At 44.0% G+C, this 24,770-nt stretch overlaps 1 protein-coding gene across 3 annotated transcripts in view; it reads right to left on the reverse strand.

Annotated features, from left to right (window-relative positions):
• The window catches only part of Dus2 (dihydrouridine synthase 2), a 41,403-nt gene that overhangs the window by 15,676 nt on the left and 957 nt on the right, over positions 1–24,770 (reverse strand). For 2 of the 3 annotated variants that reach the window (XM_042700628.1, XM_042700627.1), the window contains exons 2-7: positions 22,417–22,558; positions 15,915–15,960; positions 10,124–10,215; positions 8,259–8,302; positions 6,367–6,427; positions 3,358–3,405 (exon numbers count right to left, since the gene is read on the reverse strand). In XM_042700628.1, the coding sequence (XP_042556562.1) occupies positions 3,358–3,405; positions 6,367–6,427; positions 8,259–8,302; positions 10,124–10,215; positions 15,915–15,960; positions 22,417–22,542 (417 nt within the window). In that variant the 5' untranslated portion in view covers positions 22,543–22,558. Of the gene's footprint in view, positions 1–3,357; positions 3,406–6,366; positions 6,428–8,258; positions 8,303–10,123; positions 10,216–15,914; positions 15,961–20,174; positions 20,194–22,416; positions 22,559–24,770 lie in introns of those variants that run through there. The other variant, XM_042700629.1, reaches the window with a different exon arrangement.

Raw genomic sequence — 24,770 nt, forward strand, 5'->3', positions numbered from 1 at the left:
AAACTAGCAAAGGAAAAAAAATACATTAAAAACTGTTTATTCCATAGTAACTACAAAGAATTGCCAGAGAGAGGGGAGAGAGAGGGAGAGAGGGAGGAGGGGGGAGATATTAAGAAGTCACAGGAAAACATCAGGGAGATACTAAGACATGATCACACATGAGCAAAGATCAAAGGAGACATAGATAACACTGAATGTCTATGGCATTGCTATCTTCTCCCTGAATCAAAAATATTGGACTAGGCAACCTGGTAAGAGCTCTTTGCCAAGAACTGGACCTCTGTCTAGCAGAGCAGAAGGCATACCCAGGCAGCTGCTACCAGTCTTAATTTTAGATAGGAAAGGGAGCAGATTGTTGGCTGCTAGAACCAAGAGAGGACTTTCTCTAAGGAAGAGTCAGACCACTGCTCTAGCACATACCAGACCAAGAGACAGGGCTGACAGATGGACAGTTCAAGAGTTAAGACAAGAGGCTGGGAATGTGGCTTAGTGGTAGAATGCTTGCCTCACATGTATGAAGCCCTGGGTTTGATTCCTCAGTACCACATACAGAGAAAAAGCAGGAAGAGGCACTGTGGCTCAAGTGGTAGGTAGAGTGCTAGCCTTGAGCAAAAGATGCTCAGGGACAGTGCCTAGGCCCAGAGTTCAAGTCCCAGGACTGAAGAAGAAAAAAAAAAAAAAAGAGTAAGACAAGGCTTCTTAGCCCATGAACAACTGCCAGACAGGAAGGACCAGTCCCCAGGTGCTGCCCCAGGCAACAGACTGAGTTTAAGGTCCTAGGTCATCCTGAGGGCGTAAAGGGGCACCACCTTTTAAAGGGTGAGAGAAAGTGAACTGTTTAAGAAAAACAGGTCAGAGCCAGGCACTGGTGGCTCATGCCTGTGATCCTACCTACTCAAGAGGCTGAGATCTGAAGATCGTGGTTCAAAGCCAGCCTAGGCAGGAAAGCCTCTTATCTCCAATAAACTACTCAGAAAAAGCCAGAAGTGGCACTGTGGGTCAAGTGGTAGAACACTAGTCTTGAGCAAAAGAAGCTCAGGGACAGTGTCCAGGCCCAGAGTTTGAGCCCCAGGACCAATAAAAACAAACAAACAAAAAAACAACCAAAAACAGATCCATCAGTACAATAAACAAAATAAAATGTCAGGACCAATAAAAACAAACAAACAAAAAAACAACCAAAAACAGATCCATCAGTACAATAAACAAAATAAAATGTCCAGAGACATTTATTAAATTAATTTTATTTTATTTATGTCTGTGACATAAAATGTCACAGTAATGTTTCTAGTTCCTTCGCAAGTGCTCAGTTGGTCTGATCCAATGCTCTGATTATGGAACATTTTTTTTTTTTTTTGTCAGTCGTGGGCCCTGAACTCTGGGCCTGAGTGCATCCCTCAGCTCTTCAGCTCAAGGCCAGCACTCTACCACCTGAGCCACAGCACCACTTCCAGCTTTTTCTGCTTATGTGGTGCTGAGGAATTGAACCCAGGGCCTCAGGTGTGCAAGGCAAGCACTCTACCACTGAGCCACCTTCCCAGCCCCTTATAGAACTTCTTTTTATCAGCTCTAAGTATTTTCATCAAAATTTCTGTTCAAACAACAAATTTTGGCAATGAAATGGAGAAAAAGGAATCCTACTACACTATTGATGGGAATGTAAACTTGTACAACCACTCTAGACAGCAGTCTGGAGGTTTCTCAAAAAACTAAATATAGATCTTCCCTACGACCCAGATATAACATTCCTGGGCATCTACCCTGAACATCATGAGCCAGGATATGATAAGGGCACTTGCACATACATGTTCATTGCTTCACTATCACAATAGGCAATATATGTTAACAGCCCAGATACCCCACAATTTATGAGTGGATTCAAATAATGGGGTACCTATACACAATGTAATTTTACACAGCCATTAGAAAAAATAAAATTATGTCATTTACAGGGAAATGGATGGAACTAGAACAAATCAGTGAGTGTGAAAGCCAAGCTCAGAGAGACGAATGGCATATGTTGTCTCTGATATGCAGAAATTAAAACTAAAAGGCACTGAGATATGACAAATTATACAGGATTCTAGATACTCACACATAGTGAGGCCTAAAGAGGACATTCTTAGGAGAAAAACAATAAGACACAATGTCTACATGCCACTTTGAAAAAGAAACTACTCTAAAATGGTAAAGGTACGTTAGAGACAGATTAGAGGGACATATCTGTAGCCACACATAGGAAAAATAAGAAGGCACACAAGTGTTCCTCCTACATCCCAGAGACACTGAACAGAGATATACAGAATTGAGCCAGCATTTCCAGCACAAGTGGGTCTAAGTCCCAAGTTGTTCCAGCCTATGGGAAACACCAAGAGCTTGAAGCCCAGACAAGGAAAGGAATGAAAAGGAAAAGAGAAGCTAAAAGGACCAACAGATTAAGAGCTGGTGGGTTGGGAAAGGAAAGTAAAAGGCAGTACAATGTGGCAGAAATGTCACCTCTATTTGCACAGGCAGCCCACAACCCTGAGTGGCAACTGCCAACCTATCCCCAGAGCCATCATTAAACCTGTCTGCAGAATTACCAAGGGACACCTGCCTCATATGACCCTGGCTGACCTGCTCTCAAAGGTAGACTCAATCCCCCTGCTACGTTCCTCCATTCCCCTAGTAGACACCCATTTTCACACACACACACACACACACACACACACACACACATACACACACACACACACACACACACACACACACACACCCATACCCATCACTGAATTCATCCTCACCCAAGGTAATCTGGCCTCTGCTCTTCATTAATGAACATCCTGGAAGGGAGAGGAGCAATACAGAAGAGGCTCTAGCCCAGACCTCAGACTCTCTGCTTTTCAAGTGATAGATCTCTAGCTCCAGACTTTTACCAAACTCAATGCTGCCATAGGCTAATTCAACTAATTACATATCAGAATCACTGGGAAGCATTTAAAAAAATATCCTAAGCCAACCAGTAGCTCATACTTGTAATCCTAAAATACTCAGGAGGCTGAGATTTGAGGATTGCAGTTTAAAGCCAGCCTGGGCAACAAAGTCCGTGAGACTCTTGTCTCCAATGAACTACTCAGAAAAAGCTGGAAGTGGCACTATGGTTCATAGGGTAGGGCGCTATCCTTCAGGACAAAGAGGCTCACAGTCAGTGCCCAGGCCCTAAATTCAAGCCCCAGAACCAGGAAAAAAAAAAAAATCCTAAGCCCCTAGATAGACTTCAACAAATCTGGAGTACGAGGAGGAGGCATTCTGGGAACTCTGTGAGCTCTAGTTCACAGACATGTTCAAGGACCTTACTTTTTACTATGCAGCACTTACCTTCTCAATCTTGTCAGGGTCCGACAGCAGAGCAGCTCCCATTCCTCCCTAGGGAGAAGCACACAGAATGCCTTCTTACAGCTGAGGGAGTACAGCCCCTCCCTACAGAATGACAACTTGGTAACCAAAGCTGCCTACAACTGGCATTTCTCCTCACCAAGTAAGAAGGTGATATCATCCATGTTCACAATATCAAAGATGAAAATTTGATGAGTTCTAGAAGACATCACTCTGATCCCCAGGCATGCATCTCCTATGTCTCTGTCCTTCCTCTAGTTTCCTGCTATTCTAATCCACCAGATAGATGATATCCAGATTCATGTTTCTAAAGCAGTCTAATCACATGCCTCCTCTTTTCAAAAAAGGTCAAAAGTATTTAATGCACAGGTCCAGCTGACTTGACCCTAACCATGATTTTCCTCCTGTGCTTTCTCTTCCTCCTCTTCAGCTCTTTTTCCCCCAGTGCTCTGGTCTAATCAAGCTACTCTCAGTTCTCTCTCAGCCTCATGCAGGACAACAGGCCCCTGCATATGGCCTCTCCCTTTGCTTGGAGGACCCCACATTTCCTCTTCATGGACCACTTTTTCCTCTCAAATCCCTCTAAATCTACTCCTTTCTCTGGACCACACTCCAATCTGATCACTTCTGATATGACAATTCAGATGTTTATATTGGGTCTTCTATTTTTGTTTTGTTTTGCAGTACTAGAGATCCAAGTTTGGGCCTCATACATTCTAAACAAGAGCTCTACCAGTGAGCCATATTTCCATGCCTACATCCTCTTGTCTTTTTGTTTTTTTGGTGCCAATCCTGGGGCCTGCACTGAGCCTCGGTGATGTCCCTGAGCTTTTCTGCTCCAGGCTAGCATTCTACTCCAGCCCCTGCCCCAGCCTTCTGAATGCTGAGATTACATGTATATAACACCACCCCTGGCAAAATACATACTTATATGTAGAATATAAATGGGGGAAGGTGTATAAATTTTTTTCTAAGTCATTTGACAGTGAGTTTTATATATCATAGCCCTTTACCCCTAAAGACTTAATTTTTTTTTTCCTTTGTCAATACTGGGACTTAAACTCAGGCTAGTTCTCTACCACTTGAGCCACAGGACTACTTCTGGCTTTTTAAATAGGAGATAAGGAGCTGGGCATGTGTCCTAGTGGTAGAGTACTTGAAGCCCTGGGCTCAATTCCTTGGTATTACATAAGCAGAAAAAGCTAGAAGTGGTGCTGTGGCTCAAATGGTAGAGTGCTAGCTTTGAGCAAATAAAGGTCAGGGAAAGTGCCCAGACTCTGAGTTCAAGCACCAGGGCTGGAATAAATAAATAAATAAATAAATAACAGTAAGAATATCATGGAGTTGGTCAGATGCCAGTGGCTCACACCTATAATCTTAGCTACTGTGGAGGCTGAGATCTGAGGATTGTGGTTTAAAGCCAGCCCAGGCAAGAAAGTCCCTGAGATTCTTTTTTTTTTTTTTCTTCCGGTCGTGGGGCCTGAACTCTGTGCCTGGGCGCTGTCCCTCAGCTCTTCAGCTTAAGGCTAGCACTCTACCACTTGAGCCACAGCGCCACTTCCAGCTTTTTTCTTTTTGCTTATGTGGTGCTGAGGAATCGAACCCAGGGCCTCAGGCATGCAAGGCGAGTGCTCTACCACTGAGCCACCTTCCCAGCCCCTCCCTGAGATTCTTATCTTCAATTAACACCAGAAAACCGGAAGTGGCACTGTGGCTCAAAATGGTAAAGTGCTTGTTCAGCTGAAAAGCTCAAAGACAGTGCCCAGACGCAGAGTTCAAGCTGCATGACCGACAAAAAAAAAAAAAGAATATAATGGGCTTTCCTGCCCAGGCTGGCTTCAAACTGTGATTCTCAGATCTGAACCTACCAAGTAGTTAGGCTTACAGGTGTGAGCCACCAGCACCTACTTTTGTAGGTTTGCTTTTGCCATACTAAGATTTGAAGTCTGGTTCTTGTGCTTGCTAGACAGGTACTCTATCACTTGAGACATTCTTTCAGGCCATTCAGTACATATTTTCTAAGAATGGTAATATACCATTATATAACCACAAAAAAGAGTTAGCAACTCATAAATTTACCTATAGTATTTTTGAACCATAATTCTCAGAGCCTCTTTTCCAACTTTGTCCATTGATGTAATAATATCCTTTTGAGCATCTTGCCCACCCAGCACAGGATCTTATAAAGAGTTAGGTAAGTCTACTTAGTTGTCTTATCTTGTTTTTTTTTTTTTTTGTGTGAGAATACTGTACAGAGGAGTTACAATTACTTGGGCAAGATAATGAGTTTATTTCTTATCAAGCATTGTTGCCTCCTCTTTGTTTCCCTTTCCCATCCCTTCCCATACTCCCCTCCCTTCCCCCACGCAGTCCTCCTCCCCCTTCCCCCCCAGTCTTATTTTGTTAATCTCCTTTAATCTACTTTAATCCTGAGGGTTTTTTGTGAGGAATAAAAAGTTTATCTTGGGCTGGGCAACAGTGGTTCACGCCTGTCATCCTAACTACTCAGGAGGCTGAGATGAAGATCACAGTTCAAACTCAGCCTCCGAAGAAAGTCCAAGAGACTTTTATCTCTAATTAACCACCAGAAAACTGGAAGTGGCACTGTGGCTCAAAGTGGTAGAGCAGCCAAGCACCGGTGGCTCACGCTTATAATCCTCGCTACTCAGGAGGCTGAGATCTGAGGATCACAGTTCAAAGCCAGCCCAGGCAGCAAAGACCGTGAAACTCTTATCTCCAATAAACCACTAGAAAACCGGAAGTGGCACTGTGGCTCAAGCGGTAGAGCGCTCATCAAGCGGTAGAGCGCTCGCCTTGAGCTGAAGAGCACGGGGACAGCACCCAAGCCCAGAGTTCAGGCCCCATGACCAACCAAAAAAAAAAAAAGTGGTAGAGCACTAGCCTTAAGCTGAAGAGCTCAGGGACAGTGCCCAGGACCAGAGTTCAAGCCCCATGACTAACAACAACAAAATAATAATAAAAAAAATTTACCTTGGTAGAATATTCTTTTGGACAGCCCATGTTGACATCAATACCAGCAACATCATTTTCTCTGAAAAATGAAAATGGAGAAAAGGTAATAAGCGTTCAACTTGAGGGAAAAAGATAAAGTCAAAGACAAGAAGGCTGTCTCTGCTTGTGAACCTCTTACCATGTCCCTGAGCCTACAAAACACACCAACACTCAGTGACAGAAGTTGAAAATCATCAAAGAAACCTGTTCCTAAAATGTGTGATTGCCTCATCCAAACCATATTTCCTAGGAGAGACCTAATATACGCACATCTATGAAGAGCTGGATGCAGGGGACTTTGTTATATTGGGATTAAATAAAGTGATTCAAATACAGAGTGATGCAGAACTTGATCCCAGGGTCAGAGTAGCAAAAGTCATCTGTCAATGCAGAAGACTGACATGAGCACTGAGTCTCTTGTCAGAGCACTGCTTCCTGGCAGAAGTGATTGGACTGCCTTCATTTTCTGAGCTGCACTGCTGCCTTACAATTCTCAGATGTGGAAAGGACCCTAACCTCATCCTCTGATTTAGACTTAGTTAACAGCTTGAGATCGGCAGTAATGACTGCCTAGGATTGTTCCCAATCTATCATCAATAACAACAGTTAACAATTACTCCCTCCCTGCCACGCTTCCTCTCCCCCCACTCTCTGTCGTGGGGCTTGAACTCCAAGCCTTGGCACTGTCCCTGAGCTCTTTTGTTCAATGCTAGTGCTCTACCACTTGAGCTACAGCACCATTTCTGGTTTTCTGGTGGTTAACTGGAGATAAGAGTCTCATGGACTTTCCTGCCTGGGTTGGTTTCAAACTGTGATCCTTAGATCTCAGCCTCTTGAGTAGCTAGGATTATAGAATGAGCCACCAGTGCCCCGCTCTCTGTTTTTTGGTGCAGATACTGAGGCCTGAGCACTGGCCAATAGCTTTTTTTTTTTTTGCTCAAGACTAGTGCGCTACCACTTGAGCCATAGCATTATTTCTGGCTTTTGGATTTTTACTTGGAGATAAAGAGTCTTGCAAAATTTTCCTGTTCAGGCTAGCTTCAAACTAGGATCCTCAGATCTCAGCTTCCCAAGTGCCTAGGATTACTGATGCAAGGTACTAGTGCCAACTCCATCACTAAGCATTCATAGTATGCCACATGGTATAACATGCACTCTTTCATTTCCCACTCCCTAGAATGCCAGAGGCTGGTAGTACTTCTGGTATCATTTTATAGATAAGGTGACTAAGTTCACAGTGAGGTTAATTAATTTACCTAAGGCTACACAGTAAGCAGGAGGACAGCCAGAAATTCAGTCTAGGTCTGCCATCTCAAAAAGGCCATCTCAAAAGGCCATCTCTTTGACCACGGCACTCTCCTGCCTGTGCTGGGAAGCACTGAGTTACACGTACACTTCATGAAAGTTAAGCCTGAGGATTCACAGTCAGCAGAGTCCCTGGAAAGAAAGTCCCATGAATAAACACTAAAATCAGGTCCCGAAACAGAGGGTCTCTGGGATCTAACCACAGCGGGTATATGGGATCTTGAAATAGAAACAGAAAGGCTAGGCTGGGAAGGTGGCTCAGTGGTAGAGCACTTGCCTTGCAGGCATGAGGCCCTGGGTTCGATTCCTCAGCACCACATAAGCAAAAAGAAAAAAAGCCGGAAGTGGCGCTGTGGCTCAAGTGGTAGAGCGCTAGCCTTGAGCTGAAGAGCTGAGGGACAGCGTCCAGGCCCAGAGTTCTGGCTCCACGACCGTACTCCCCCCCCCCAAAAAAAAACAAAAGGCTAGGAGGAAGTAAGGAAGAAGTCACCTCTAAGGTCACCCCTCATTAAGACCTCAGAGTTCACTGGAGTGACAAAGGCAGCCCCAAAGAGGGAGGAACTTACACAAGCCTGGCTACGGCAAGGGCTCGCTCTGCGTCTGAAGTCCCCTAGGAACACAAGACACTGTATCAATCACTGCCTTGACACAGGTACACACACAGATACAAACACAACCATAGGTCTCTAACACACACAGTTTATGTGTGTGCACATGCTTGGGCACACACATGTCCACTGGACTAGCTCACTGTCAAAAGAAAAAGATAGACGTGGAAGGGCTACACAATATATCAATGTCATGGTAACTTTCCAACGTAGAGTAGAAAAAAACACAAAACTTAAAGAGTGAACATTCAGATAACTACTAATTAGATTTGACAATTATGGGTGATTTGTCATATGTGTGCTTAGTATTATCCATTTCTAAAAAACCTAAAGGTCATTTAGGAGCTATTATTGAAAAAACCAAAAAATGCCTAAAGCCATAGAAGAGTTACTATTCCCTACAACACTAACATAAACCTTTTCTTTTCTTTTGTCAGTTGTAGGGCTTAAACTCAGAGCCTGGGCACTGTCCCTGAGCTTCTTTTGCTCAAGGCTATCCACTTTGAGCCACAGCTCCACTTCCAGTTTTTTGTGGTTAATTGGAGATAAGAGTCTTACAGACTTTCCTGCCTGGGCCAGCTTTGAACTGAGATCCTCAGATCTCAGCCTCTTTTTTTTTTTTTTGGTTGGTCGTGGGGCTTGAACTCTGGGCCTCAGCACTGTCCCTCAGCTCTTCAGCTCAAGGTGAGCGCTCTACCACTTGAGCCACAGTGCCACTTCTGGTTTTCTGGTGGTTAATTGGAGATAAGAGTCTTATGGAGTCTTTCCTGCCCAGGCTGGCTTTGAACCTCGAGCCTCAGATCTCAGCCTCCTGAGTAGCTAGGACTACAGGAGTGAACCACCAGAGTCCCGCTCAGCCTCTTGAGTAGCTAGAAGCTACCAGCACCCAACATATATCTTTTCCCTTTGTCTTTGTGTGTGTGTGTGTGTGTGTGTGTGTGTGTGTTGTTACTGGAGTTTGAATTCAGTATCTCATGCTCTTACTTGGCTTTTTCATTCATAGGTGGTATTGATCATTTAAGCAACACATCTACTTAACTGGAATTAAGAGTCCCATGGACTTCCCTGCCCAAGCTGGTTTTGAACTGTAATCCTCAGATTTCAGCCTCCTGAGTAGCTAAGACTACAGGTTTGAGCCACCAGAGTTTGGCTTCTGAAGAAATACACGTAGACCGTAGCTACACAAAAGCAACCACCATGATCTCAGTAAGAAATACCAGGGATTAACAAAATAAGCATAAAGTCATGCCAAAGAAACAATTGCTAGGCTGGGAATGTGGCTTAATGGTAGAGTACTTGCCCAGCATGCATGAAGCCCTGAGTTCAATTCCTCAGCACCACATACACAGAAAAAGCCATCAATGGTGCTGTGGCTCAAGTGGTAGAGTGCTAGCCTTGAGCAAAAGAAGCTCAGGGACAGTGCCCAGGCCCTGAGTTCAATCTCAGGACTGGCAAAAAAAGAAAAAAGAAAAAAACAATTGCTATAATTCAGTAAATTAACTGGAGACTAGAGGCATGCAACCCACTGCACCAGCTTGATTTTCACAAACTCCAATAGTGTAACCACAGGAGTGAATCTGAAAAATGTTCAAGCAATTTTTCTTTCCTTTTCCTTTTTGTTTTCATCTGAGACCAGGCCTAGAACTCAGCACCTAACACTTTCACTCAATGGCTAGCATCCTACCAACTGCCCACCCCTCCAACCTCACAAGCTAATTATTCAGGAAGCCACCACTGTGTAATATAGGCGAGGCATTTAAAACTGACTGGCACAAGGAGATCTCTCAGGTGAACCTGAGGCACTGAAATCTCTTACTTCTTACCATTTGGAATACCACCTTGCTCTGTTCTCTTTCACATGTACGGAAGACTACTCGGTCATCAGGGGCAACAAAATCCACTGTGTTGAGTACCTCTACAAGAAAACACAAACACATGGGACCACAAAATTAAGATGCAAGTTCAACTGGGCACTGGTGGCTCACATGTGTTATCACAGCTACTCAGAAGTAGATTGAGAGGATCACAGGTCAAAGCCAGCCCAAGCAAAAATTTTCAAGACTCCACGTCTCAACATATCAATAAAATCAGGTATGATGCCTCACATCTATCATTCCAGCTATATGGGGAGTAGAAATAGGATGACTATAGAGTTCATGCCTACCCAGGCATAAGTGAAAGACCCTTCCTCAAAAATAACCAAAACAGGGGCTGGGAAGGTGGCTCAGTGGTAAAGTGCTTGCCTTGCATGCATAAGGCCCTGGGTTCGATTCCTTGGCACCACATAAGCAGAAAAAAATGGAAGTGGTGCTGTGGCTCAAGTCGTAGAGCGGAGAGCTGAGGGACAGTGCCCAGACCCAGAATTCAAGCCCCATGACTGACAAAAAAATTAATTAAAATTAAAATTAAAAAATTAAAAAGCAGAGGTGGAGGAATAGCTCAAGTGGTAAAGCAACGGGCTATCATGCATGAGGCTCTGGGTTCAAACCCCAGTACTATTAAAAAAAATTGAAAGGGCTGGGAGCTTGGCTCTAGAGGTACAGTGCCTGCTTAGCAGGTACAAGACCCCTAAGTTCAATAGCAACAAAGATGCAATCCTAAGCTGTTTTTGTTTCCAGGAAACAAATAAAGCAACTCTAGATATCTACTTATCTTAAAGTAAAAATGTCTGTGAGAGGCTTCTCAAGTGCTGGTGATAATCTATCTCATCCTGATTGTTGCTCACTTTACAATTATTTGTCCAACTGTGTTTGTTTCTTATGTACTTTTTCTGAACAGTTAAGATTTTGCTTTGGTTTTTTTTTTTTTTTTGTACTGGTACTGGTACTGATACTGGTATTAGAGCTTGAATTCCTTTAGCTTTTTCTCACTCAAGGTTGGTGTTCTACTACTTGAGCTACATCTCTACTTCTCACTTTTTGCTGGTTAATTGAAGGTAAGAAAGAGTCTCACAGACTTTTCTGCTCAAGTTGCCTTCAAACTATAATCCTCAGATGTCAGTCTCTTGAGCAGCTAGTATTACAGGTGTGAGCCATCCTGATACTCCAACTCTGGACCTGGATGCTATCTATCCCTGAGACTTTTGCTCAATGCTAATGCTCTACCACTTGAGCCACAGTGCCACTTCTGGCTTTTTCTGTGATTTAATTGGAAATAAGAGTCTGTCACATAATTCCCTGCCCAGGGCTGGCTTCGAACCCTGATCCTTATATCTCAGCCTCCTGAGTAGCTGGGGTTATAGACATAAGCCACCAGAACCCTGCCATTTTGTTCTTTTTTTTAAATGCTGGGGAAAAATGTACAGTCTATTCCAATTTGGACCCAAACTGTCCCAAAAAATAGAATTCTGGAGGTCTACTACTGAGCTATATCCCTAGCCCGGGCTAAACTTTATTCAGGATAAAATTATAGTGCTATTGGCTGTGAGTTCAATGTTAATGACCCAATGATATATATGTATATACACATATTTTTATATATACATATATATATATAGAGAGAGAGAGAGAGAGAGCACGCAGCCTTTTTGAAGAGAAAAAAAAAACATTAGAATGAGAGTATATGCTAGTTGTGAACAGAGGCTTGCAAGAACCTAATTCTAGATTTCCCTAGTGTCAACATTTCAGGGCACACTGGCGATGCCTATAATGCTAGCACTCAGAAGGTTGAAATAAGAGGATATCAAGTCCAAGACCAGCCTGGGCTATCTATTGAGACCCTCTCCTTCTCTCAAAATCAAATCAAACAAAACAAAACAAAAAAAGGATAGGCTGGGTACTAGCAGCTCATGTCTATAATTCTGGTTACTCAAGAGTCTGAAATCTGAGGATTAAAGTTCAAAGCCAGCCCAGGTAAACAAATCTGAGAGACTCTTATCTCCAATTAACCAGTAAAAAAGCAGGAACCAGAAGTATGGGTCAAGTAATAGAGCCCCAGCCATAATTGAAAAAAGCAGAAAGAGTGCAAGACCCTGAATTTAGGCTCCAGTATCAACACGCACGTGTGCACACACACGCGCGCGCGCGCGCGCGCGCACACACACACACACACACACACACACACACACACACACACACACACACACACACACACACACAGTCTGTATTTGGGTTTTCAATGTCCTCAGCAACCTTCTAAAACAAAACTACTATAATAACAAAAGTCAACCTTATCTCACTTTTATTTTTGTTCTCTTTTTGGCCTGACTTTCTGAGACAGGGTCTTACTATGTAGCCCAGGCTAGTCTGAAATTCACTAGGTAGCCCTGGCTGGCCTTAAACTCCCAATCCTCCTGCCCCAGCTTCCCAAGTACTATGATTGTAGGCATGCACCACTATGCCCAGTACCATTTGTTCTTTTAATGAAGCTCTATAGTAGGTACTAGCATTACTTTTTTTTCCCAGTCCTGTGGCTTGAACTCGGGACCTGGGCACTGTCCCTGAGCCTCTTTGTGCCCAATACTAGTGCTCTACCATTTTAGCCACAGGACCACTTCTAGCTTTTTTGAGTAGTTTATTGGAGACAGGAGCCTCACAGGGACTTTTCTGCCTAGGCTGACTTCAAATGATGATCCTCAGATCTTAGCCTCCTGAGTAGATAGGATTATAGGCATGAGCCACTGGTGTCTAATTGGTACTAACATTATTAACTTTCAAAGATGACTACTATTCCAAAGATCCAATTTGGCAGATGGATAAGTATGCCTACCTAAAAGGTTCTTTTGAGAAACGGGATCTTTTGTGTGTGTATGTATGTGTGTGCCAGTCCCATGGCTCAAACACGGGGTCTTGCAGTCTTGCTTGACTAGTGTACTACCACTTGAGTCATACCTCCTGCTCAAGCAATGAGATCTTAGAAGCACTTAAGCACTTGAGTGTAGGGATGGGAGGGGAAAAAATGGTGGACAACGTGGTGCTGGTGGCTCATGCCTGTAATCCTAGCTACTCAGAGGCTGAGATCTGAGGATTGATTTAAAGCCAGCCAGTAAGGCTGTAAAGTCGATGAGACTCCTATCTCCAATTAACCACCAAATGGAAGTGGAGATGTGGCTTAAAGTGGTAGAGGACTAGCCTTCAGCAAGAGCTCAGGGTCAGCGCCCAGTTCCAGGGGGCTAAGAAGGTGGCTCAGTGGTAGAGCGCTTGCCTTGCATGCCTGAGGCCCTGGGTTCGATTCCTCAGTACCACATAAGCAAAAAGAAAAAAGCCGAAAGTGGCGCTGTGGCTCAAGTGGTAGAGTGCTAGCCTTGAGCTGAAGAGCTGAGGGACAGCACCCAGGCCCAGAGTGCAGGCCCCACAACTGGACCCAAAAAAAAAAAAAAAAAGCCCTATGACCAGGGAGGGTGGGGGGGGGGGAGAACAATAGAAAAGATAACATTACATTGGTCAAGATGCATTATACCTATACCTGAGCTGGAATTGAAACTCCTTTATACAGCTATTTATTTAAAAAATAAATAATGAAGGGCTAGGAAGGTGGCTCTGTGGTATAATGCTTGCCTTGCCTGCATGAGGCCCTGGGTTCAATTCCTCAGCACTACATAAGCAGAAAAATCCAGAAGTGGCACTGTGGCTCAAGTGGTAGAGAGCTAGCCTTGAGCTGCAGAGCTGAGAGACAGCATCCAGGCCCACAGTTCAGGCTTATGACGGACAAAATAAAAAATTAAAAAATTAAAATAAATAGAGAAATAATGAGCTGGGCACCAGAGGCTCATATCTGTAATTTTAGCAATTCAGGAGGTTGATATCTGGGAATCTCAGTTTGAAGCTAACGGGGACAGAAGGCCTGTGAGACTTTTATCTCCAATTAAACATCAAAAAGCCAGAAGTAGAACTGTGGCTGAAGTTGTGGAGTGCTAGCCTTAAGTACAAAAGCTCAGTGACAGTGTCTAGACCTTGAGTTCAAGCCCCAGGATCAGAACATAAATCAATACATTATGTGCATACATACATAATGTATGTATGTACATACATACATAATAAATACATAAATATTTTAAAGCTGCAAATGGAAGCTGCAATTATCATACAGACACTGAACAAATTAGAAAGCTTTTTTAAAAAGGTAAGGTAGATGGGCTGGGAAGGTGGCTCAGTGGTAGGGCGCTTGCCTTGCATGCTTGAGGCCCTGGGTTCGATTCCTCGGCACCACATAGGCAAAAAAGAAAAAAGCCGGAAATGGCACTGTGACTCAAGTGGTAGAGCGGTAGCCTTGAGCTGAAGAGCTGAGGGACAGCGCCCAGGCCCAGAGTTCAGGTCTCACGACCGTACCCCTCAAAACAAAACAAAACAAAACAACAACAACAAAAAAGGTAAGGTAGAGGATCGACATACTGAGTTAAGTAATCAAACTAAATCTTTTTTTTTTTTTGGCCAGTTCTGGGGCTTGAACTCAGGTCCTGGGCACTGTCCCTGAGCTTCTTTTGCTCAAGGTTAGCACTCTACCACTTGAGCCACAATGCCACTTCTGGCTTTTTCTGTGTATGTGGTACTAAGGAATTGAACCCAGGGCTTCATTCATGCTAGGTAAGCACTCTACCACTAAGCCACATTCCCAGCCCTCAAACTAAATCTTGATAGAAGCAGCTCAAGACTAGCAGAAAGGCTGAGAGAAAAACCACAAAAACTTGGTATGTTTATAATGCACCTTTATTTATAACAGCAAAATAAAAACCCTCGTTACAGTATTAGCAAAACAAATTGTGACAAGTCACTATAGACTCTGATATGTAAAATGTTCTAGAAGAAAAGTGGCAAAGATTCTGTGTGGAGGAGGTGTGGAGATCAACTTGTATGTTTAGGAAAACATACATTATTCCTCTTTGTGATTACTTCTTTAAGTATGGAGCCTGAAACATACTTTGTAGCCCAAGCTGACCTTGAACTTGAGATCCTCCTCCTCCTCCTGCTGCCTTAACCTCTCAAGTGCTGGGGTTACAGAAATGTGTCAACATACCTGGCTAGCGTTTTCATTTTCTAGGGAAAAACCTCAAAGATTACAACGGCAGCCAAATAGAATTGGCCTAATCAATAAAGTATAAGCAAAACCACAATTCATCACAACCACTTCCATTTGCACAGACCTCACGATGTACAAAGTACTTACTGGCACCATAGCTCATCTGATCCTTCCTCTAAGTCATGACTTAAGTAAAGCAAAGCTTAGGATTTTCATTTTACTGATAAGAACTGAGGTAGGGAAAGGTCAGGTGACTTACCTAACACACAGCTATGGAGTATCTATGCCAGGCCCAATGCTGAATGACTCCAAAGCATTATGAAACGGGGATTTCTAGCCACCAAGTCTGTAGGTGGCTTGTTAATTTATTTATCTACTCACTTACTTACATACTTCCTTTACTCTTTCGTAGTGCTGATGATGGAACCCAAAGCCTCATACATGCTAGGCAAGCACTCTTACCACTGAGCTACACCCCACCCTTCTCATCTTGTTTTCTGTCAAGGCCTCTAGAGAGAAGTGGTTGAACTTAAGAGAACAAATGATTCACACACATAGTTATGTAATGCAGACAGGGAAGAATGTGAACAAGGTTGGTGATGGTGCCACTTCAGCCAGCAGGGCACACACACACAGTCCTGGAGCTGGGGATGCACTCACCATTGACAACTCTCTTGCACTGAAGCATCTTAAGGTCAATCAGCTCCTGCAGAATAATCAGAAAACACTCATCAGCCCTAGACACTAGACCCTGGGCACAGGAAGGCCTTCATTACATACCTGATGGCCATTACTTGGTAAATGACCCTATCTATCAACAAATCGTGACTTTTGGGACATGTCCTTTTCCCTCCTTCTACACAAAAGCCCTGAATGAATTTCCCTCAAGTAGTAGCTCTTCCCAGGGACCTTGGCTCAAATGGTACAGTGCCAACTATGAGTTTAAAAGCCTAGTAAAAGGGCCAGGCCCTGAGTTCAAATTCAAGTCCCAGTACCACCACATACGCAAAAAAAAAAATTTTGGGGGGGGGTCCAGTTGTGGGCCTCAACTCTGTCCCTCAGCTCTTTAGCTCAAGGCTAGTGTTCTACCACTTGAGCCACAGTGCCACTTCTGGCTTTTTTTTCTGCTTATGTGGTGTTGAGGAATCGAACCCAGGGCCTTATGCATGCAAGGCAAGCACTCTACCACTGAGCCACCTTCCCAGCACGCACAAAAACATTTTTAAAGGGTTGGTGATACAACTCAGTGGTACAGCTGGGTGCCAGTGGCTCACACCTGTAATCCTAGCTACTCAGGAGGCTGAGATCTGAGGATCACGGTTCAAAGCCAGCCCGGCAGGAAAGTCTGTGAGACTGTTATCTCCAATAAAACCACTAGAAAACTGGAAGTAGCGCTATGGCTCAAGCAGTAGAGTGCTCACTTTGAGCTGAAGAGCTGAGGGACAGCACCCAGGCCCAGAGTTCAAGCCCCACAACTGACCAAAAAAAAAAAAAAAAAAACCAAGGAGCTAGGAAGGTGGCTCAGTGGTAGAGTGCTTGCCTTGCATGCATGAGGCCCTGGGTTCAATTCCTCAACACCACATAAGCAGAAAAAGCTGGAAGTGGTGCTGTGGTTCAAGTGGTAGAGCACTAGCCTTGAGCTGAAGAGCTGAGGGACAGTGCCCAGGCCCAGAGTTCAGGTACCATGACTGGCAAAAAAACAAAAACAAAAAAAACAGCTCAGTGGTACGGTGCCTGCCCTAGTGTGGGCAAAGTTTCATTTTCCAGTGGGGGAAGGTTGGAGAGGGGGACACATACCCATAATCTAAGGACTTGGAAGGTAGAGAAAGGAACATCAGCCGGGTGCTGGTGGCTCACGCCTGTAATCCTAGCTACTCAGGAGGCTGAGATCTGAGGATCGTGGTTCAAACCCAGCCAGGGCAGGAAAGTAGAGAAAGGAACATCAGCCGGGTGCTGGTGGCTCACGCCTGTAATCCTAGCTACTCAGGAGGCTGAGATCTGAGGATCGTGGTTCAAACCCAGCCAGGGCAGGAAAGTCCGTGAGACTCTTATCTCCAACAAACCACTCAAAAACCAACAAACCACTCAAAAACCGGAAGTGGCACTGTGGCTCAAGAGGTAGAGTGCTTGCCTTGAGCTGAAGAGCTGAGGGACAGCACCCAGGCCCAGAGTTCAGGCCCCATGACAGACCAAAAAAAAAAAAGGAAAATCCCTGCATGCCTTGTATGGCATAGGTACTGAACTAGGTAGGTGGGCTGGCTTGACTACCTAACCTTACAAATGGGCGGCCTATGATGAACTCACCCAGAAAGAACATCCAGGCAAGCCGGGTGCCCGGTGGCTCACGCCTATAATCCTAGCTACTCAGGAGGCCAGACTGACAGAAAAGTCCATGAGACTCTTATCTCCAATAAACCACTTAGAAAACTGGAAGTGGTGCTGTGGCTCAAGTGGTATAGCCCTAGACTTGAGCTGAAGAGCTGAGGGGCACTGCCCAAGCCCAGAGTTCAAGTCCCACAACCCACCAAAAAAAAGAAAAAAGAAAAAAAAAGCATCCAGACAGCTGGCCTCCAATGCTTGCCTGTAAAGTAACTCTGGATCCACCAGAGGGCACCAGATACCACACTGTGCCATGCCCAGAACTCAGTGTGTAGCTTTCCACCTATTCATGCCAATCACAGGCCTACCTGACTGCCTGTCTGATCCCTGCAGGAGCTAGGTCTCTTCCAGTATAAACATCTTTGTTTATAAGCCACACTAGCTCAAGTATTAAAATTAATATTTCCTCTATTCCAAATTTGAGCTGGACCCTGAAGAAAAGATTAGTTACATTTACTAGAAGAACTAAGCTTTGCCCAGGTAAAAGGACCACATACTGAAGTCATTACATAAATCTTGTGCCCTTAAGTTCCAAAGGGTTTGGTAACAACCCTAAGAATCCTCAAAGAATTAGCTGAGGGAAGGTCAGCAGACTAGCTATTTCCTGTGACAACTCTGGTTCCACTGCCCAGCTTCCAACATTAGCACAGATGCCCAGGGCTGTCAGCACAGCATAGCTGTCTAGGTCAGACCCTGCATTACGAGAGCCATTGCCCCTTTCCACCCTGGAGTTACACTCCACACTCTCCTAAGGAAAACACTGTCTCAGCTCTCAGAAAAAGGCCAAGGGGCAATGAGAACAGAAACAGTACATTGACACTGGTGGGAATAGAAGTGAATTGTCAGCACTCAATGGGCCAATTCTCAAAGGACAGGATTAGGAAGAGATGAGACGCGCAGAGCCGTTGGAGTAGGCATCCAACCAATAGACACAGCAAGCGAAACTTAAGCAGAAAAGAGACAAAATTTTTCCCAAGTCTGCTTGTGTGTGTGTGTGTGTGTGAGTATTAGAAATTGAACTCAAGGCCTGGGCACTTGCTTTTCCTGAGCTGTTGTGCTCAAGGCTAGTACTCTACCACTTGAGCCACAGTTCCACTTCAGGCTTTTGGGTGGTTAATTGGAGGTAAGAGTCTCACAAATCTGTCTGCCCAGACGAGCTTTGAACCATAATCCTCAGATCTCAGACTCCTAAATAGCTAGGATCATAGGTGTGTTCCACCAGTGCCCAATTTCTAATGAATGACCATGAGAGGGTACCGCTGAACAAAGATGGATGATAGGACAGTAGGGAATATGCTGAGGGCTTCAACAGGAGTCAGCCACCACACAGAACCCAGTTGGACTAAGTGGACGGAGAGCTAAGGTCCTGACTATTGTCCCGTAGAGACAGGTAGGGATTGCCATAAGTAAAGGTACCAGCAGTGTGACTTCCTGGCATTTGGTCTTTTTTGTTTTGTCCTCAGATCTAGTCAACGAATCTTCAGAGTTCCTCTTCCATTTACCATCCAAATTCAAAACACTTTTTTTGTTTTGTTTTGTTTTTGCTGGTCCTGAGGCTTGAACTTAGGACATGGGCTCTGTCCATGAGCTTCTTCTGCTCAAGGCCACAGCTCTACTTCTGGCTTTTTTGGTAGTTTATTGGAGATAAGAGCCTCATAGATTTTTTTCTGCCTGGGCTGGCCTTGAACCATGATCCTCAGATCTCAGCCTCCAGAGCACATAGGATTACAGGTATGAGCCATGGGTGCTGGGCTTAAAACGCTTTTCTGGAGAACAAAAAGGGTCAAAGAGGGTGCTGGTCAGGAAAAGCTATACCTAACCCACACCTGAGCACTCAAGGACCTATGCAAGCAGCTAAGTAATGCTCAGTGCCGCCAGGGCATGTTCTAGCAGTCTGAAAGGCTGATGAATGTGTATACTAACAGCCTCCCTTAAATGTGTCTACAAAACATTAGAAGTGAGAATGTGGACCTCAGATCCTAAACTCAGAAGTCTCCCTTTCCACCTTTTACCTTAAGCCTCTAGAAAACCCTTTTCTCTCCATTCCCAGCCTTCCCATTTCACCTTGTCAGCACACCAGAAATATCTGTCCCTGTCCTACAGGTACAGGCATGTCAGTCCCCAGACACAGACATACCGACTGCCAGATTCCAGTTCTCCCTCCCACTAGGCTGTGATCAAGCATCACTTGGCACACCTAGCTGCCAGGCAAAATGCCCAGTCTCCTCCCTGCAGGGACAGGACCAGAACTTCACTTTGCTCAAGTCCTTACACCCACCATCCTGTCACCTCATTTCAAGACTGACTTTCTACATCTTCCTACAAGTCTTTGTCCATAGAACTCCCTCAGTTTCCCTCCCTTCTATCAATCCCCTTACTCTCCTCCCTGTCCCAACTCAGCGGAAAGCTGGCCCTATCACCTTGTCAAGAATATTAGGCTGTCAAGATGATTTCTGGAACTGAAACTGCTTTGTAAAATTACTTAAACAAGTAAATAAATAAGTAAGGGCTTGGAAGGTGGCTTGGTGGTAGAGTGCTTACCTTGTATACATAAGGCCCTGGGTTCGATTCCTCAGCACCACATAAGCAGCAAAAGTCGGAAGTGGCATTGTGGCTCAAGTGGTAGAGGGCTAGCCTTGAGTTGAAGAGCTGAGGGACAGTGCCCAGGCCCAGAGTCCAGGCCCCACAACCAACAAACATAAATAAATAAATAAATAAATTTGAAGGAAAAAAATACTGGGCTAGCATTGGGTGTGGTGATATACATTTGCTAAGCTGAGGCAAGAAGACCAAAAGTTCCAGACTAGTTTAAGCTACATATCAAGACCTTGTCCTAAAAAAAGAAAAAAAACATGGAGAACTGGCTCAAATGGTAAAGCACCAGACTAACAAAAGAGAGGCCTTGAGTTCAAACTCCCTCCCTCCAAACAATTGGAATCTTGTGCTGAGAGTGTTCATTGTCTAGCATAGGCAAGACCCTAGGTTCAACCTTAGTACAAATAAAAGGTCCCAAAACTTGGCTTATCACCCTAATCTCCCTCCCCTGCCCCCACTATCTAAGTCTTTCCTTCCTCTTATTCTACAAATATGCAAGTCATCTTCAAAGAACTTCCTGTACCCCACTTCTTCAATACCTCAGGCCACCTGCCTGCACTCTTTACTGGCTTAACCCCTTCAATTCCTGACCGGGTGGTTAGAAGCCTTATTGCTGCCTCATCCCTTGTATTTTCACATCAACTCCCTAACTCCCTAACATTCACCCTAATGTGCCATAGCTATTCCCAAACACCGTACTCTCCAGCAAGTACCTTTCAACTTTCTTCTTTTATACACTCATATTCTCTACAGTACAGGCTACAGAAAGATTCCAATGCCATGAGGGTACTAGGTACAGCATACTCACATGACAACAAGAGTAAATGGGCATGGGAGCATATATAGACAAGATGCCATGACCCTAAAACAACACTTAAACTAAGTAGTAATCATTCAGAAAAAAAAAAATCTTCCTCCCACAAAAAAAAAAAAAAAAAAAGTGAAACGCTCCACTTATTTAGTAGTAGTGGGGACCAAACTCAGGGCCATTCATACATGCTAAGCAAACACATACTACTGAGCTATATCCCCAGCACTTCTGGTCTTCTTGCAACTGGATTTCTGTGTATCAAAAGGCATAGGTTTTGACTTCTGCCTTTCCTGATACTACTTTTTGTTTGTGCCAGGACTGGGGCTTGAACTCAGGGCTTGGGCACTGTCCCCTACCTTTTTCACTCAAGGTTAATGCTCTACCACTTGAGCTGAATCTATTACTATAACAAATTACTTGTGTTGCTTTATTACAGCCACATTCACCTCCTCATTTTATCCTACCCCAAGCAGCTTTTAAAAAAAAAATGTTTGTTTAGCCAGTTTAGGGGTTAAACTCAGGGCCTAAGGACTGTCCCTGAGCTACTTTTGCTCAATGCTAGCACTCTACCACTTGAGCCACAGCATCAATCCTAGCTTTATTTTTTTGTTTATGTGGTACTGAGGAATCAAACCTAGGGCTTCATGCCTACTAGACAAGCACTCTACCACTTAGCCATATTCCCAGCCCCACAAGGAACTTTAAAAAATGGAAATATCAGCTGGGCACCAGTGGCTCAGGCCTGTAATCACAGCTACTCAGGAGGCTGAGATCTGAGAATCTCCATTCAAAGCTAGACCGGGCAGGAAAGTCCTCAAGACTCTTACTTCCAATTAACCACTAGAAAACCAGAAGTGTAGCTATGACTCAAATGGTAAAGTATTCCAAGCTCAGGGACAGAGCCCAGGCCCAGAGTTCAAGCCCAACAACTGACAAAAAAAAAACTACAGCTGATAATCCCTCACTATTCAATATCAGCTACTTCTATAATTCTACTTTTCCTAGCAATTCTTCCTAAACCTGGGATGCGAGCCCAGTGGGTGTATCTACTGGTCCACTAGCTACCACCAGAAAATCCCCTGGCTATCAATATCAATCTTACTCAGCTTCCTTTACATGAAACTAGTCCTTTTCTCTTCTTCCTAGCCCCAGAGTTCAGAAATACACTAAGTATATGTGACCCAAGCCACTAGCCTTGAGGGCAGGGGGACAGAACTCATCGGGATCATATGTGTTCATCCCTCCTACCGTCAGTGAACACCTATGAGGTAAATTCCCACTGGGTCTCCTCCACTCCTGACCATTTCCCCACTTGAAGGTTGAGATGGCACTTGTTGGAAAGCTACCCCTACACACTGAAAATCAAAAACACCTTACCTCACAGTAAACAATATCTGCTCCATAATCCAGGGCTAGCAGCCGCATTGGGAGGGTCCCAACCCGAACCATAGGGGCTAAGATGACTTTGTTGTGGTAGCACAGGGAAATATTATTCACAATCATTCCTCCTGTGCTATACCTAAAGAAAGGGAAAACATAAGTAGCAACATTAAGTGAAGAAAGTCATTTCTGTAATCTAGTGGAGGCTTCCCTTCCTCCTTCCAATTTACTCATTTTTTTTTCCTTTCCTTTGATCATAAAAAGTATGACTGTTGGGGCTGGGAAGGTGGCTCAGTGGTAGAGCGCTTGCCTTGCATGCTCGAGGCCCTGGGTTCGATTCCTCAGCACCACATAAGCAAAAAGAAAAAAAGCCAGAAGTGGCGCTGTGGTTCAAGTGGTAGAGCGCTAGCCTTGAGCTGAAGAGCTGAGGGACAGTGCCCAGGCCCAGAGTTCAAGCCCCACGACTGGACCCAAAAAAAAAAAAAGTATGACTGTTTGTGAGTAATACTCACTAGACACTACATTGAAAATAAACTATACAACTTGTGGATGGGAACAGAAGGGAAGGGATGACACTGTCCAAAAAGAAATGTATTCTTGGGCTGGGAAGGTGGCTCAGTGGTAGAGAGCTTGCCTTGCATGCATGAGGCCTTGGGTTCGATTCCTCAGTACCATATAAACAGAAAAAGCCAGAAGTGCTGCTGTAGCTCAAATGGTAGAGCACTAGTCTTGAGCTGAAGAGTTGAGGGACAGTGCCCAGGCCCAGAGTTCAGGCCCTAAGACCGACAAAAAACAAAGAACAAATAACAACAAAAACAAGACAAAAAGCAAAGAAAAAAAAAACCCTTTGGGCCCATTTCCTGGAGTTCATTCTGATATTTTGTATGATCAGATGCACATAGACATTGCACCTTTGTGTTCCTCCCCTAAGAGTATCTTCCTTTGGTCTCACTGTGTGTGAATGCCTACAGTCCTGCATCACGTATCACGACCCTGTGTACTTTAGATCTAGCTTCCGCATATGAGAGAAAACATGTACCGTTTGTCTCTCTGAGCTTGCCTTACTTCAGTTAACATGATTTGTTCTGGGTCCATCCATTTCCCTGCAAATGACATAATCTTATTCTTTCTAATGGCTATGTAAAATTCCATTGTGTATAGGCAGCATGTTTTTCTGTTTGTTTAGTTGGGTTTTTTTGGTGGATCCAGTTATTTTTTAGGGATTCTGGGTTGTTTCCATAACTTAGCTGTAATAGAGTGCGGCAATAAACATGGATATGCAAGGGTCTTTACCAGTATTAGCATTTAAAAAACAAAAGAGGATCATCTAACCCTAAAAAAAAAAAAACAACAGTGCCTACAGTTGGTGCCAGCGGTTCATATCTGTAGTCCTAGCTAATTTTTTTGTTGAAGGCTAGTGCTCTCCTGGTTGCACTTCTGGATTTTTTATGGTTTATTGGAAATATAGTCCCATGGACTTTCCTGTCTAGGATGGCTTAGAACCACAGTCCTTAGATCTCAGCCTCCTGAGTAGCTAGTACTATATATAGGCATGAGCCATTGGCACCTAGCTAAGAGAATTTTTTTTCATACCAATTTTTAGATCTTACCTCAAGACAATCAAAATGTAAACTCCACAAAAACAGACATTTTATTCATTTTGCTGAGCATTTATGTATTGTGTATAGGGGTGTGTGTGTATGTGTATGCTTGAGTGTACTGGGGCTAGTAGCACTAGTAGCCTTGTGCTTCCCTCCGCTTTTTCACTCTACCACTTAAGCCACATCTCCAGCCCAGCATTTTCACTACTCAATTGGAGACAGAATCGTGTAGAACTCTTTTGCCACTGGCTTTAAACCTTGATTCTCAGATCTTAACCTCGTGACTAGCTAGGATTACATTCATGAGCCACCAACACCTGGCTATGTACTGAACTTATCAATGACAGAAAACTCAGTTTATTCAAAGCAGATATGAACAATTCTAGTTCTTACTGTAGTTCTTTATATAAAGTTCAGAATCTGCCTTCCAGTCATCTGTGCGCTCCAATTCTGCAAGTGCTCTACCACTAAGTTATTTCACTAGTGCTCTCCCATATACTTTAAAGCATCCCTAGCTTACAATACATAATACAATGTAAACATTATGTAACTAGTTGTTATATTGTATTATTCAGGAATTATGGGCAAGAAAAAAATCTTTAAGTTCAGTATAGACACGATTCTTTTTGTGAATGTTTTCAGTTCATCGTCAATTTGAATTCACAAATGCCCAACCTGTGGACAGAAGGGCTAACAGCATTCAATTAAGCTAAAATATTTTCCTCAAGTGTTAAGAAACTCCATTTACTT

Source organism: Dipodomys spectabilis, unplaced genomic scaffold (genome assembly GCF_019054845.1).
Source record: "Dipodomys spectabilis isolate Male_0828 unplaced genomic scaffold, ASM1905484v1 ptg000273l, whole genome shotgun sequence".
Classification (NCBI taxonomy): Eukaryota; Metazoa; Chordata; class Mammalia; order Rodentia; family Heteromyidae; genus Dipodomys; species Dipodomys spectabilis.